Source organism: Lycium barbarum, chromosome 7, assembly GCF_019175385.1.
Source record: "Lycium barbarum isolate Lr01 chromosome 7, ASM1917538v2, whole genome shotgun sequence".
Lineage (NCBI taxonomy): Eukaryota > Viridiplantae > Streptophyta > Magnoliopsida > Solanales > Solanaceae > Lycium > Lycium barbarum.
The window spans coordinates 98,424,497-98,441,638 of NC_083343.1; the positions used below are offsets into that span (position 1 = coordinate 98,424,497).

General features: G+C 37.0%; 1 protein-coding gene across 2 annotated transcripts; it reads left to right on the plus strand.

Moving 5' to 3' along the window:
* The first annotated feature begins 2,172 nt into the window (after nucleotides 1-2,172).
* On the plus strand, nucleotides 2,173-7,403 carry LOC132603618 (uncharacterized). 2 transcript variants are annotated; one of them, XR_009568438.1, is made up of 5 exons: nucleotides 2,173-2,341; nucleotides 2,716-2,789; nucleotides 3,936-4,006; nucleotides 4,089-4,252; nucleotides 6,694-7,403. XR_009568438.1 is itself a non-coding variant. In XM_060316752.1 (4 exons), exons 1-4 carry the CDS (start codon nucleotides 2,317-2,319, stop codon nucleotides 6,868-6,870), a joined length of 381 nt encoding a protein of 126 aa, XP_060172735.1. In that variant the 5' UTR covers nucleotides 2,173-2,316; the 3' UTR covers nucleotides 6,871-7,403. The 2 variants fall into 2 exon arrangements, 1 of the variants encoding a protein (XP_060172735.1); XM_060316752.1 differs by lacking the exon at nucleotides 3,936-4,006 and having other exon boundaries at nucleotides 4,148-4,252.
* Nucleotides 7,404-17,142: the final 9,739 nt, after the last annotated feature.

Below are 17,142 nucleotides of genomic sequence, written 5' to 3' on the forward strand. Positions count from 1 at the left end.
ATAAGAAGGAATATGGGAAAGGGGTTTCAGTCGGGCAAAGATAAAACAAGATTTTGGAAAAGAGGAGAATACCTGAAGAAGCACAAATCGAAGCTGCTTTTAAGCTCAGCTCGATACAGGTACATGGAGTACAGAAAGGAATTCAACACAAAGAGGGTTTCAAATTGGTACATGCATAGCAAGGACAAGGAAAGTAAGCGTCAATGGCAGTAGGTAACTGAGAAACTGAGCAGATATAGGGATTTGAAGTTTTACCTGAAGAAGGCAAGGCGAGACGATGAAGAACTCCACATCTGGAGGTGCGAATCAGAATTAAACCATCAGACCAACAAAAGCACAAGATTCAAGCATACAAATCAAATATCAGCTGAGATGGGCCGAAATTGCGAATAGAAAACATGGGAACCAGCGCAACAGCAGCAAAATCAAGTACAAACAACATCAACAGGAAAGAGGAAATCACAAAAATACACAAGTAGCAACAAAATCATACCTCGGGGAAAGTAACAAATTCAACACAACCCGAAAGAGAAAACGAAAGGTCTCTTTCATAGACTTGTGAAAGAGAAGGCTGAAACCCAACTCGAACAACACCAAAAGCTCAGATCTGATGAACGAGATTGGGTGAATACGCAAATGAAGGAATCCAAAGCGGTGAACAAAAAATACCAAAGAATACTTACCTATGAGATATTTGGAGATGGAACGAAGTCAAGATTGGTGTGGGAGGAGAAGATTGCACAGAGAATGATTCCACATCGCCATTGTTAGGAACTATGCTTTCCTTTTCATTTCTTTTCTAGGACTTTCAGATAGTTTTTATTTTTTGGTTTTGTTTTACTTTTGAACTATTTGTCTTTTCTTACCAAATCAATAAAATAGTCAGTGGGCCCTGCTCATTGACCTTAATATAAAAAAAAAAAGGTCACGAACCTGCTCTTCTACGTTACTTGACACACCATAAAAAACAACAATGGTATGCCTGAATACTGGGTACTCAGTGAGTGTCTAAGGGGAAATAGTTAATATTTCAAAATAAGATAGTAAAATTAGTGAAACAATATCAATGAAAAAAGTTCAAACCCAGCGATAGAGTAAATCATCAAACTTAGTAAAATCATCAGTGGAAACTAATAAAGAAGGAGTATATCAAATTCAACTCATTATACCGTTCACTTATTAAGTCTTTCACTTAATAACTTAAGATCATCAACAAGCCAACTCATAGGCAACCAAAGCATCAACACGTGCCAACTCACGGGCGAACAACCATTTGATACATCGGGGTTACCATCCCACAGAAGCTAATCGTACTCTGTGTTGACACCTAATTTTGGCCCTCCGATTATTCTATTCAATTAATCAGAGTTCTTGAATCTCAAACGGAGTGAAATATGCACTTTACAAATCAAAAATGATTTTACAAATTATTCTGATAACATTTTGCCATTTTATTTGGGCAAAATAGTTTCAAATATATATTTTATGTCATTTTAAATATTCTGCATATTTCTATAAATATCAAATGTATCTGTCAAGATTTAATTCAGAAATGGTTCAAAACAATTATTTAATTAATTGTTTAAACGGTTAAATATCAAATTGACAAATATTTTACTCCGTTAAATCAAGAAAATTGATTAATTAAATAGATAATCAATTACGTCTCAATTTTATGATTTATTAGGCTACAATTGCGATTATTTCCTAAAATTGATTATAATTGAATTTTTGTTAATTGCATAAGTTAATTATGGCTATAATTGAAATTGCCAATTGTTTGCTATGTGTTAACTAGGGCTATATTTGAAATAATGAATTTATCTTATGCATTTAGTCATATTATTTTAACACTTTAAACATGACTATAATTTCAACGTTCAATTAGTTGTCATACTTTTAAAATTGGTTAATTGCTAAACTTAATTCATAGCAAAATTTCCCTTCTTATAAATGTGTGTGTATATATATATATATATATATATATATATATTTGTGTGTGTTTGTGTGCGTAGGAGTATACACATGTATATGCATACACGGTTGGGCCATTTCTTTAAAACAAGCGGGCAGGTCCAATCCATCTAACGCGCTGACCCGGCCCATTTCTCTTCTACAACTGTAAACCAAATGACCCCTTATATAACACTTTTACGTGTTTGTATATAGAAAGGGTCAAAACCCAAAAGAGCTCCACTTGCTCTTTCTCTGTCATTTTGCCAAGAATGACATTAACACAGTCTACATATTTGCTTTCTCAGTGTTGTCGATCCATTTTAGGCAGGAGCAATTAATGCTCTTGCCTTCTCTCACCTAATGCCACTGTTAAACAATCTCAAAGGTGAGGTTTTCTCTCTCTTCGCTTTTCTGCATTTCCTCAATTGATTTTATCTTGTATTCTTTTCAAATGCTCGATTGTGATTGGTTGATTGTGAAATGGAGGGATTCCCCCCCCCCCCCCCCCCCCCCCCCCCCCCCCCCCAAACCATTAATCCCACATCGGTTGAGGTTTTGAACCCTAGAATTTGGGGGTTCTATATAACGAACCCCAATTTCTATCATCACACACAAAGAAAATACTTGCAAGTTTGGCAAAAACCTATTTCTAGGTTTTATACTGAATTTGTGAGCATATTTGCAGTTTTGGTTTGCCCGAAACCCTGTCTAGTCTAAAATTGGTCTTATTTTTTCTAAAACCTTTGGATTTCTTTGTAGTTTGTGTGGCTGTGAGGTGTGGGAGAAGGAAGAGCTTTCAAACTCCATTCTCGATAAGGCTGCCACTACAAAAGGTAATTCCATCCTTTCATATTTATTTGTCTGTTTACTTGTTATTTACTTAGTTGTTTTAGTTTGTTTTGCCATTTTTTTTTAGTATAGTTACTTGCTCAAATGTTTTGCATATTCAGTTAGGTAACTGTGTGTTTATTTGGTTGTTAGTGGTAGATTAGTTTATGTAATGGTTTAGACTTTAATATGTTAGTCTTCCTAAGTTGGTTAGTTTGAGCATGCTTAGTTAGCATATCAAGTGGTTATTCATATTGTATGTTGTTTAGTTTGGATCCTCATGTTCATTAACTAACTTAATCCTATCTGAGATTAGCATATGTTTTGTTTGAAACCAAATCTGATCCAATATACTCATACATTGTGGAAAATTCTGAACTTTAAATTATGAAGCATGTATATTACTCAAAGTGTTATGGAATTGAATCCACCAGGGCTAATATGTCTCTTGCTTGAGCAGTCTCAATATTAGTGCTTTCTAACATGGTCCTTGTTTCTGCCTAGTTGTTATTTAAGTTTGGTCTAGCAAAAACTATCATGTTCTTTGAAGTGCCCTATATGTCTGTACGATTAATTTGTTAGACCAATGTAGTCTAGTGACAGTTATTAACCTCACCATGTTTTAAATGTGCTCTTGTTTCTATCAAGTTTGGTCTTCATGAAAGCTAGGCATGCGAGAATGTTTATCAGTAAAGTAATCCCTACTGAACCATGAGCCTGTCATCTGCATCATCATGTGTCTTCCTGCCTATGTACTTGTTCAGTATAGCTTTATCCAGGTTAAATTTTGGTGTTTGTGTAGAATAGCTCAAGCATCATTGGATATCTATTAGTTATTGTATAGGATAATCCAAAAAGTGTTTATGCATATCATGAACTTTTCATTTTGGTTTAGTTTAAATTCTCAGCATGAAACCTGATTGTTACCTGTTCAATAACTCTGTGCGAACTTTAGTTAGTGATAAGTCTTAGGTTGTGCAAATAGGGGAATCAGTGTAACGACCTGCTAGGTCGTTATGGGGATTTTGACCATTTTACCCTTGCTAGTACTTTTCCGAGAATAGAAATGAGCTTAATAAGAACTCAAAAGAGTTAGAAGTCAAAAAAAAAAAATACTAAAACTTGATTTGTTTGTTGTTGTGCATTGTTAGAAACTTGTTGTATGCTCATTTGGGGGATGACTTGGTAAATTAGACCTCCGTGGGGCATTCCGAGGCCACGGGTGAGTCCGTAGCATGTTTTTATGTATACTAGTGAATTTTAGTGGCATGGAGGAGTTTATTGAATTTGCTTGTTGTCAACAGAAGTACTTGTCCGAGGGAGTCACAAGGTGTCCATTTCACCTATCTTCCTTTGATTACAGAAGCAAACTACTGGAAAAGAACCTTCAGTTTCAGATTTTTATTTTCGCACTCATCGCAAGGAAAAAGACAAAAGTTGGGTAAATGAGAAAGCTAAAGCTGCTTTTGTAAGTCTTCCTTCTATACATTGTCCAATAGTTTTTATAGTATTTTGTATGGCTAGTTGAATTGCACATTCAGTGCCATGATATTTGTATAGCCAAATGCATGTTTGTAATTATTGAATCCGAATTTGTGAATTCTAGAACTCCTAAAGTATCATGAGCAGATACTAGAATTGATTAGAGATGAACAAATTGAAGAAAGATGTATCGTCATCTTATTAGAGAAGATAGGTGAAATGGAAGGATAATTAAAAAACATAGCGCATTTTGATGAGAAGATCAGAGAAGTTAGTACAATTAGTTGAAGTAGAACGAAAGAAAGTTGTAAACTTGAAGAGAAAGTTGAGTTGATGTTCTTGAACCATTTAGAAAATGCACATATATGCAATAATATGTAGAAATGTAAGAAATTTATTGCAGAAAAATGCAAAAGCTATGTGTAGTGCAACAGTGCAAGTTACTAAATAAATAAAGTGCATAAAAGCAAAATAATATGTGTATAGAATGCTGAAAAAATGTGTAGATTCTAGAAAATTTTGTGTAGAACTATTTGCAGGACATGTAGAATGCAGAAAATTAATTGCAGATTTTGTCAAAAATGCTTGAGAGAGGGCATTAGGCTATAACTGAAAGAGATCATAAGATGCTTGTGGAAAAATATATTTGGAGGAAGACATTGAGAATAGTTGAGAATAGATGTTACATTGTGTTCTTTGATGAAGAAACAAACTTCTTGTATGAAAATAGATAAATAAAGGTAACTGTGATTAAAAGGAACTTCCGTTAGAAATGGATGGAAAATATAGCAGATGAATGTTTTTGATCAATTTTGGCAATAATAAGGAATTGTATAACTCCAAAGAAGAAGTGAGAGAGAGCCTAGCAGATTACTTCTTAAAATTTGGTGCTTGTAAAACTAGTTAGGCTGCACATGACAATTTTTTTTTTTTCCAGATGAGTAAACCAATAATGCAGCAGGTGCCTTAACTTGCATTTTGGTGCTACATTTAACATGGTTCCGTTATTAGCTTTTGGGATAATATACATATCGAACTTTAGTAATTCCGTCAAATGCAGAAATATTAATTTTGTGAGCATAGCTGGGTGGGTAGCGAGAACCAACATGAATGATGATTCATGATTAATTAAGTAAAGAAGAAATTATGTCTCACTCCTTGTGACCACCTGATCCAGGAGAGATAAGCAACCAGCCAGTTCGTCAATAGCAGCAAGTTTCCTTTGTAATCGTATAAAAGGTTGAGCTCCTAGGTGTTTCTGCTGTGTGGGGCATGGATTGATCACCCGATCCAAGGCGAAGTAGTTATTTTCGTTGTTTATCTTCTTCTAATAGCAACTGGATTATAGATCTGAGAACTTCATTATCAGTCACCTTGGAAGCCTGGGGATTATGAATAAGCTCCTTGAGAGTGCCCATGACAATATATTAGCCTATCAAGTAGATTCAACTATGTGTCCAGTTTTTTCCTTTAGCATATCCTAGAGCCAAAAAGTTTCTACTCAGGTCAAATATTCTGATCAGATAGGAGCAATGGAACGGAAGAAGTAGGAGTTTCCTTTATATTAAAAATTCAGCCAAAAAGTTTCAACTCGGGTCAAATATTCTCTGCTTTCACATTTAAAAAAATAAAATCGTATTAAGCTAACCAGTGATGACCATCACTACTTTTAAAAAAAAAAATTCCATACCCGTTCTTGTAAATTCTTTCTTCCTTCAAATCCGAATATCCAGTTGTCTCAGTATGTTACTATGGTGCCACTTCTTGTTAACTCTTTGTTACTTCTCTTTACAATGTATAGAATTAGATAGGATGAGATTTTAAAAGATGGTGATAACATAACTTCTCCACAAGGGAAATTTGTCTTGGGATTCTTTAGTCCAGTAAAAAATTCTAAGCAAAGGTTTCTGGGAATATGGTATGCTGATGATCCAATGAAGTCAGTCGTTTGGATCGCGAATAGGAACAAACCTGTCTCTTAACCAAAGGCTTAGGTGTAGTGATGGAGTTGGGCTGTAAATGGTTGGTCCTTTGTATAGTGTAATCATTGATGCTCCAGCCACAATAATGTGTTCAAATGGCAAGGACATAGTTTTTTAAGTCTCCTCGGCCACTACACTAAACATACCTGAGTATTACAGTCCTGAGAAATACTATAAGGATGTTGTTTAAGTTATGGTAAAAGTTATGTATAACAGTAACTACACTATTCTTAGTTGCCTAATTCCATATGGTAATTGCCATTAAGACTTTTTTGACGTTCTTCTTGTTTCTACCAACCTACGTATAATGTTCTTGTTGTTACTAAAATTATTATATATTTCCATTAGCTCAGAATTGTGACAGCTCGCTATCTTTTTTTTGTTAATGGTTCCTTATTGCATTTGCTTGCAAGTTTAAACAAATAATTAATGCTTTTTTGTACAGAATAAATTTGAAAAAAAGAAAGAAGAATTATTAGCTACTCAAAGTGCATCAGTTGATGGAGACACTAATTCAGGTAGCCAACCATCTCCATTAAGTGACATGGATATTTGGGCACTATCAGTTATGGAAAGAAAAAAGCAAGAGTTGCAGGTCTTGGCTCCTTGGGTTGATCTGTAAAAGTTCCTAGGCAATCAACAGCTGCAACACCGGATGAAGTTGATGAGATTAGATCTCAAGTTCATACTTTAAATTTCGAGCTATATAATCGATTGGAAGAAACTCAACGTGAAAATGAAGAGATGAGACGCCAAAACAAGAAGATGAAGAAAGAGTTAGGTGACACAAATAAGAAACTAGAAGCATTGATGAAGCATGTGCGTTTCTCGGAATCATCTTCAAATGCACAACCCTCATCTTTGGAGGACAATCAAGATTCTGAGAGTGCTAATGATGATAATGCTGATTCTGATAAGTCCGATGGGGATGAGTACCACTATGATCAGAATTGAGATATTTTATAGTAATACTATTTAGCATTATAGTTGGATTTTTTTTTTTTTGGGGGGGGGGGGGGGGGGGGGATTTTAATGCAACAACTTCAAATGCACTCTCTCGTTGATGACAGTTGCAATGACTTCTATATTTTGAATGAAATGACTATGATTAGAATAACAATTTTTATGATTTTATGAGTATATTTTTCTTTGTTATGATTACGTATTTTAGATTTATGTGTCATGGTTCTTAAAAAGGAATAATTTGGATAATTAAAATCATTTATCATTGAAAATGTACAAGTTACTTGCGAATTTTCATGCGGAACATGCTGAATAACATAAATTTTATATGTTAATTTACTTGCAAAATTAAAGTACATGGAAAATTTTCTACAAATGTTACATTGGGATTTTTGTGTGGAAAAAGTTTCCTAGGGATTTTCGTGGGAATTTAAAATACCTTTTTTTTGGTTAACTGGGAACTTTATATGGGGATTTTACTTACGAATTATTACCTGAGAATTTTTATGGGGATATGCTTGCAAAGTTTTCATGGGATTCATACGGAATTGTCCTATAAATATCCCTAGGAAAATTCCGCAAGAAAATCCCTATGAATACCTGCAGAATCTTTCTCACGAAAATCTTCAAGAAAATTTCTTTTTCTTACAATTTTTCACCAAAATGTTCCTGCGAATTTCCTATAATTCTTGCGAACAAATCCGCAAGTAAGATACTGTTTGAGTCAAAAATCGTATTTCGCCCAAATAGTTAAATTTGTATTAAAAGTTAAATAAAGTTAACCACATTTGGTAGTAATTTGATAAAAATGGTTGAATTAACACAAATGAATTATTAAAGGTTGACAAAGAATAGATAAACAAAGGGAAGGAGTAAACTTATGCCAAATATGATGAATAACAATAATGAATTTCTCCTTTGCCAAGTATGAACCAGAACTTGATGATAAGAGAATTTGAATAATATTAAGTAGAAGTAATCAATATTAATGTGTTTTTTTTTAGTCAGTAGTTGATGCTCTTGGTATACAAGTGAAAGTGCTATTTATAAGTATTTGGTCCTATCTGGTGCCTTTCCCGTTGTGTGTATGTAAAGGCAATTATTAATTGCTAAATTAATGACTGTCATTTAATTCCTTGATTCTGGCTGTTAGAAACCGTTTCGCCGTTAATGCATTAACTCTGTTTAATGCGTAATCAAGAGGGTCTCATATGTTGTTCCCATTGATGTTCTCTTTGTTGACCATATATTCGGTGTCAGTTACCTCTTCGTAAATAATATGCTCAACAATACCATTAAATCTTTACGTCATTGTTTTAACTAACACGTGTCAGTCACATGTTGGTCCAAGTGTTAGGCATGATTTTTACCCATACAGATAGTCCCTCAATTTTTTCGGGTTCATCACAAAGACGTTCCCGAGAAATTATCGCGCTGATTTTCATCAATATTTTCTTGATTAGGCCTTTGAATCGTATCATTGTGGAATAAGAAACGTTGTGACTGACGTTAGATCGTGGCCCACTAACGTGGTGGGTACGCGTCATATTCGCATAAGTTGAAAGGACTCGCATTAATGACGAAGTCAGACGTGGGGCACGTGGCCATTGTCGTGCCCTTCATTTTCTCGCCGGTTCCCGATGCAACAATGATTCCCCTATAAGGCGAATTTTTACCCTCTTATTTTTGCTTCCAATTCATGCTTCAATTTTTTGAATATCTTTGCTACTTCTTCTTCTTCTTCTTCTTCTTCTTCTTCTTCTTCTTCTTCTTCTTCTTCAATTTCTTCGACTTCTTCTACTTCTTCCATTTTCAACCATGTCTTCTCCTTCGTCTTCTCAAAATATTTTACTAGAAAAGAATGTCATTGTTGATGCTCTTCCGGCCAATGTGGGTATTGAAAAATCTAAGAGCAGATTGCCTCTTAAAAAATTTATGGGCGATGCTATTGCTGCCGCTGGTGTTTCCAGACCTTCATCTTCACCAACTACTGATGTTGGTGATGATGAAATTGACATGGTTGATATGAATCTTCCTTCTTTTGATAGTGTGATTCCGAAGAATCCTTCACACACTACAGATTTAAAAATTTCTCTTCCGAAAGGCGATAACCGTGATGTTTCAGAGCTAGACGGGGAAAGGATGGTCCTAGTTTCTTCAATTACTTCTCGTGTCACTGAGGAGTCTCTTGATTCTATTTGAGAAAGGTGTCACTGGAAAAATCATAACCTCGACATCATAGTTCCCGGAGAGGATAAGTCCGCAACTACTCATCTTCCCGGATATTCTGCGGTGTATCTTTATCCTTTCACTATCGGCTTTACTTTACCTCTTTCGCCGTTGATAGATGAATGTTGCAGCTGTTTGAAAATTTGTGTAGCGTAAATTACTCCCGGGGTTTGCTGATTATTTCAGTTACTTGAGCATACCGCTCATCTTGCTGGAGTAAATATTACTCTTGATCATATTCTATATCTGAATTTGATTCGTTTTATGCGAGGCTCTATGATTATGCTTAGAGCTCGGGGGTTTAGTAAATTATTTGATGATCTCGAGGACGGTCATGATCGGCATTGGTTTGATGAATTCGTAATTATTTCTACTTCTCAATTGGTGAGCAGGGACGCTAGCACCTTCCCGGAAAAATGGAACGCGAGAGGTAATATTATTTTTCTTTATTTTCTTCATTCCCTCGTTCTTCTCTTCTCACGCTTTTCCTTTGTTTAACAACTTTTAATCCCAAATTGGTTAAACCTTCAAACATAAGGGAGTTCACTGAAATCGTGATTCAAGCTTCGGCGAGTGTTCGGACTTGGGGGGCATATGCCGTTTCGAAGGGTATTCGTACCCTTAAAGACATGAAACCGGACGGAGCCCCTGTGAAGGGTAGAGGTAAAGATATTGAAGAAATATCTTGCTTTGTAATGGTGAAAGAGTTTATCTTACATCAATTTTATTTTTCTCAGGTCCTTCGAAAAAGGCGAAACATGTGGTAAAGAGACGACTGACTCTTCCGAGTGATGAAGGGTCGGCATTGGAAAAAATAAGGTCTCTTACTGGAAAGAGATCTAATGTCGAAGATAAGGGTTTCAAGGCTGTTGACGAGCCTGTTTTGAAGAAGAAAAAATTGAGAAAATAATTTTATGCTGAATCGTCAGATGTTGCTCCCGAGAAAGCGGGAGGTAGGCCAAGTGAGTTCAGGCTAATTGACAAGAGTACTGGTTCTGAAGAGGAATCTTCTTTAGTTTTACATCGTAAAAGGCGGGTTGAATTTCCAACCTCTTCTGACATTGTTGTCATTTCAGATGAATCTCCGGTGAAGGAGATGAGGAATTGACGACTGTTATTAAGAGCCATAATGAAGGTGATATCGCGGTTCCTAAGGAGGATATCACCGATAATGTTATTTCTAGAGTTGCCGATAAAAATGAGACCTGTCTTCCTAGTAGTGTTGATGAAGCTGAAGTTGATGTTCCTACTTTTGAAGCTGCTGCAACCGATGTCGAGGACTTGGTCGATACTGAACACATCGATGCTAGTGCTGCTGATATCCCTATTGGTACTTCTACTTCTCCTTTTCAACAAAGAGGAAAAAGTACCCCTACAGTTCCTTACGATACGGCTCAACCCATTTCCCATTTTACCGTAGCCGATAAAGGTAAAAGCATTTGGAAAGAAGGCAACATTTTGCACAGGGTTGATCCTCGAGCACAACTCCTTCAGGAGGATGATCCCGCCACTATGTGGATGAAGTCTTTTGTTCCTCTCACCGTCAATCGTAATTGTTCATTTGAACTATTGGATGAGGAAAATCTTTTGGCCAATCCTCACGTGATGAGTCGCTTCGCTCATAACTATATCAGCCCCAAGGAGAATATGATTTTAAAAGCTATGCCTACTCATCAAATGGACATGGTTGCCCTTGGGCTTATGATTTAGGTATAGGTTTTCACTTCCCTTTTTGTATTTTTTTTTTAAATTTATTTTTTATAATCTGACCCTTACTAATTTTGATATAGGCCCAAACCTATTTATGTGGGAGTCTTGAACATGCCGAAGGTGAAGCTAAACTCATTCAAAAGCTTCAAGAGGAGAATGCCGTACTCACTCAGGAAGCGAAAATCTTGAACGCGGAACACAATTCTTCCATTGAGGAGTTAGAAAGGGACAAAATCAAAATTGTGGCACATCGGTGTCATGACCTATTTTGCCTAGGCCGTGCGGGAACTTACCTTCCCACCTCGATAAGCGAACCCTCACCCAACAATGAACCAATACATGAAAGAATGAATTTAAACAACGGAATAGAACAAATACGTAAGTCTCACGATATATCTATATATATAAGTAGTAGAAAATGCGAAAGACAATAAACACCCCAGGGTCTAGTCTGAATAATACAAGGGCATCTAAGGAGAATAATACAATTTGGAATACTAATACATAAATGTCTATGTGTCTGAAATAAAGGTAGGACATATGATAGGAAAGTCTTCAAGGTCAACGGACGCCATGCTCACCCTGAAAACTCGAGAGAAAGCTGAAGCGTCGATCAGCCACGGGTCACGGAAGTGGATCCGACCTGTTACTCTGCATTCATAAAAGAATGCAACAAGTGCAGGTCAGTACAATCAACAGTATTGGTAGGCGTCATCGGCCGACTAAGCATAGTTAATACAATTCAGATAATAAAGCAAATAAGCAAATAAACCAACCAAGCATAAGACAATTTAATCACAACCGAGTATCCGTCATCGCCTATGTAAGCATCTAATCCCAAACATGTCAAGTCTGAATGTATCCAATCCAATCCAATGTCACAATCCAATCACAAAACATCTCAATCAAATCATAGTGCAATGAAATGCAATAATGGTATGAATGTGATGCAATGTCATTCAAATGAAGTGTACACATGTACTCTGGACGAAAATATCGACGTATTCGTGAAGTCTAAGTGCCACCCATCTTGAATCTTTGCCCAACAGACAGACGGGACCCCAGATCTTTGCCCATGGGGATTTCTCACAGGCACCACCCTGGGGGACCCGCGGAGTCCATGCACTAACAACGATTTTGAAATATCATCGGAATTGGCCATGCAACAATGATGCCGAAATAGATCATCGGACATCAGCCATCTCACAATCACTCAAGTAAAAGAATTGTCAAACATCAGTTTCACACATTCAATGATTCCGGAATTGAACCTCGGACATCGGCTATCTCACAATCACTCAAGTAAAAAAGTTTGTCAAATATCAGTTTCACAAATCAACGATTCTGGAATTGAACCTCGGACATCGGCCTTCTCACAATCACTCAAGTAAAAGAGTTGTCAAACATCATTTTCACTCCATCAACGATACCGGATCATCACCGGGTATCGGCCATGCATCATGAATGTGAGAGAATGCGTGCAATGCATATGCCAATCATCAACAATAGAATTCAATGTCACAAGTACCAACAATGGGGTACGCTAACAATGTATCATATCACAATACCAACAGTGGTATGCCAACAACATATCAATATCACATGTACCAACGGTGGGTACGCCAACAATATATCAATGTCACATATACCAACGGTGGGTACGCCAACAATGTATCATATCACAATACCAACAGTGGTATGCCAATTCTATCCCAATCAAGACGATAACACAGAATTCAATATCTACCAACTACTCATGGCATCAAGCCAGTACAATAGAACAATTAAAGTACACATAACGGGGTGGCTAGTCCCAACATACATCAGGGCCCAACCTAAGGCAATATCCAACCCGACTTCATACCCGAAGGTTCACATGCTGTCTCAGACATTATAATCTAAATATTTGATTCACTATACGAAGTCTCACCAAAGGTAAGCCATAACCTACCTGGATTGGCGAACCGCAACATTAACAACTCACTCATTTGTCTTGCCCTTCCGCTGAACCTCAAAGCCAAAGTAGTCTAAGCATAATCAAATTCTATATTAGAAATCATGAAGAATGATACTAGTATTGCAATTATTTCAATTTGGTCAATTCTAACCCTAGAAATTGGAGAAACGGGCCCATAAGGGTAAAACGGGAAATTTAGAAGCAAAATACCAAATTAAGAACTAGATAATCATAACCCAATCACTAATTGTTGATTTAACTCAAGGATTAGCCTAATTTCTGATTTCAAGCAAAACCCCCAAATTGGGTATAAACCCTAAGTCGTCAAATCCGAAATTCAACGCTAAAAGTGGAAATATATGATTAATAAGCTTAGATTAGTCAATATCTAACATAAACAACACCAATTTATCATTAATAATCCTAGGGACAATGTTCTTCCAAAACACTCTTGCACTCCCATCACCATGGGGTTATTAAGGGAAAAGGGGAATCTAACATGATAATGGATTAAAGGAAGAAAGAAGAAATGGGCAAGATTTACCTCCATGATTCTCCTCCAAATATCCCTAAGAACAGTTTCTTCAAGCTCAAATATCGAAATGGGACATAATGAGGGTCCAAGGGCTTTTAACACTTTATTAATGTCACTAACTGCCCGTCACCCGCTTTAGCGGTACTGGGACAGCCCCAGCGGTGCCGCTTCAGCGGGCACTTGACCACTTCAGTGGTAATGACCAAAATTCATTAACCGCTACAGCGGTGCCACTGCCGCGGTGCTGGTGCCGCCAAAGCGCGCACCAGACACCAGAAAACTCCCAAAGTCTCACAAGTCTATCCGATTTTTCGACTAGTTTCCGAGGCCATCTGCTCACATACCATGTACATAGAAACATATAAAAACACACTACGAACACGCCTGTGGCCTCAGAGTTTCCAACGGAGGTCTTGTTGACCGAGCCAACCCCCGATGCCTTAATTCCCATTTCCCAACCCAAGTCTCGAAATGCATCCAAGTGCATTGGGAAGCGAACCAAATACACACCCAAGTACTAAACGACCATCTAGACCTCTCAGAATCGACAGAATTCCAAAAAGGGTCCGTTTACCCTAAAATTAACTTCGGGTCAAATTTTTTTCACTTTAAGCCTATATTTCCTAAAAGTTGCCCGAATTGGGTCCAGACACCTCAGGAAGCGTGTCAACGGTCCCCTCGGGTCAAAAGTAAGCTAATCAATGCTCGAAAATGGGCGAAAATACCGAAAAGACTATAATGACCAAACGGGTCGTTACAATCGGGTTGATAAAAGAAATTTTAGGAAGCAAATTGCTGATCTCAAAAAAGAAAAAGCTGAAGCTTTTCGCATAGCGAAGCAGGAAGAGTTGGCTATTGGCGATTTGAAGTAAAAATTAGTGGAATTGAGTCAGCTACAAGTTGATCTCCAAAACAAATTGTGGGATCAAAATGCCAAACTCAGCAAACTTGAATCCGACTTCAATGCTTTGAAATTAAAGAATGTCAAAGTGTTTGGAGTGCTTGCACAGGCTTTGATTGACCTAAATCAGAGTAAACATGATATTCAAGCTCTCCGAAAAAAGTTGATGGATAAAGATCGAGATCTCAACAAGAAAAATGTTATGTTGGCAGAAAGCCACAAAAAATTCTCGGAGGTTATGGATCGTGCTAAGAAATTGCGTGAACTCGCAAAGCAACTCCGGGGTCGAAAAGACAAGTACAAACAAAGAATTGAAGATATGGAGAAGGGTTTTGAAGATGAAAAATAGAAAATTCTCAGTTGGGCTGTTATCAAAGGTCGACATGAGTTTTTGAGGACTATCAACCCTTCTTCTTTTGATTATGCTCAGACTCTCTCCATTGCTGAGTAGAACGTGAAAGAAGCCAATGAAATCCTCGAATATGAAACAGAGGATGAATCTATGGCTGAGGAGGAAATGACCGAAGAAGAAGATGATGTTGGCACCTCAAATGAAATGGATATGTTATCCGGAAATACAACTATTCCTGCCCCTGAGGATACCACAATCGGGGAGGATCCAAGTATTAACTCCAACGTCGAGGATGTTCTCGAGGGTAATTCCGCGCAAATTGCCAAAGATGCCTCCCTTCCTTCTTCTTCACCAGTTTCTCCCTCTCATGTTTAAATGTTTAAATGTTTGTATTTTGTGTCTTTATCTTGTAAGGCTTTTCTTTTATGAACAAAATTTCTTTCATTCATGTTTTTCCTTCGCTATAAGCAATCTCTTGGAAGTTTTCTTCAATTAAAACCTTTCACGGGTGATCAATCTGATAAAGAATTTTATATCAGAATCCTTGTAAGTAGATTTGTAATTTTGACGTTTTTTCCAGGCGGTTTACTATAGTTTACTGAGTAGCTCAAATGAGTTGAAGAAATCAAGTCATTGACTTTGACTTTCCATACAAACAAGAAATCTTAACTGATGTGTTTCTTTGTCAACAAGAAATCACACTTAGTGACAAGAGATTAGTTCGAAATACTAAGACTAGAATATAAGATGTTATAAACAGACTTACATGTCAAATTCTTCCATTGTTAACTCGGAGGTGTTTTTAACGGAATTAGAATCTTCCAACATTATGAATTTGCATTACTATTGTGTATGTATGATCGGAATCATGGATATATCATTTGTACAATTGGAAACAGTAATATGTGTGTATGATCAGAATCGTGAATATACCATATAAACTTATAAAACACAAAGATCATGTAATAATCAATTTCATTGCTAACATGATTATAAGTTTACAAATCGAGCCCGGAGACCTTTTCCGTACATTTTTGGAGCGATAGCCTCTATTGTTGGTTCCTAGTGATAGTCCCACATTATTTTGTTTTGAAGTATGAAAAACTAAGCAATGATGCCTGTAATCTATTCCCGTACATTCTACTTACTGGCTCGTTAAAAACCTCCCCGGTAAAACCCAAATGAGATAAAACCCAAGTAAGGAAAATAGAGTATAGCTTGTCGAATGCAACTAGATGTTAGGAATGGAAGAGCTTTAAATTTTTTATGTTTTAATTGTTGGAGACAACTTTCCCGTCCAAAGTTTCTAATTGAAATGCTCCTTTCCTTTTCCCTGCATCAGCTATAACCCTATAGGGTCCTTCCCAGTTTGCACCTAGTTTGCCCTTGTTTGGTATCTTGGTGGCTGGAGTTACCATTCGCATGACCAAATCTCTAAGTTTAATTTGACGCAATTTGTTTTTGTTGTTGTAGTATCTTTTCACCTGCTGTTTCTGTGCCATTAACTTGATCAGAGCCAATTCTCGGTGTTCTTCTAATAGATCAAGTATATCCTTCATGGCTTCCATGTTCTCTGTATCTATAGCATGTGCATATCTTATGCTTGGATCCATTACTTCAATTGGCACCAATGCCTCTGCTCCATAAACCAATGAAAAAGGTGTTTCTCCTGTACTAGTTTTGTGCGTAACTCGATAAGACCAAAGAACCTCGGTGAGGACATCAGGACAACTTCCTTTTGCGTTGCTAATTCGTCTTTTTAATATTCTGAGTATCGTTTTGTTTGTTGATTCTGCCTGTCCATTGCCGGATGGATGATATGGTGAAGATGTTATCCGTTTGATCCCGAGATTTTGGAAAAAATTTGTTATCTCCGCTCCAAACAATTGCTTCCTGTTATCACAGCTTATTTCCTTTGGAATACCGAATCGACATATAATGTCTTTCTGTAGGAAATTAATAACTTGCTTTTGTTCAATTTTTGCGTATGCCCTTGCTTCTACCCACTTAGAAAAATAGTCAGTTGCAACAAGTAAGAATTTAACTTTACCTTTGGCTTCTGGGAATGGTCCCATGATGTCGAGTCCCTATTTCATGAACGGCCATGGGGTAACGACTGAATGAAGAGGCTCTGCTGGTTGGTGTATTGCAGATGCATATGCTTGACATTCTTTGCATCATCGTCCAAAGTTTTGTGAATCTTTGCCCATTGTGTTCCAATAATAACCTGCACGCAGCAGACTTCGG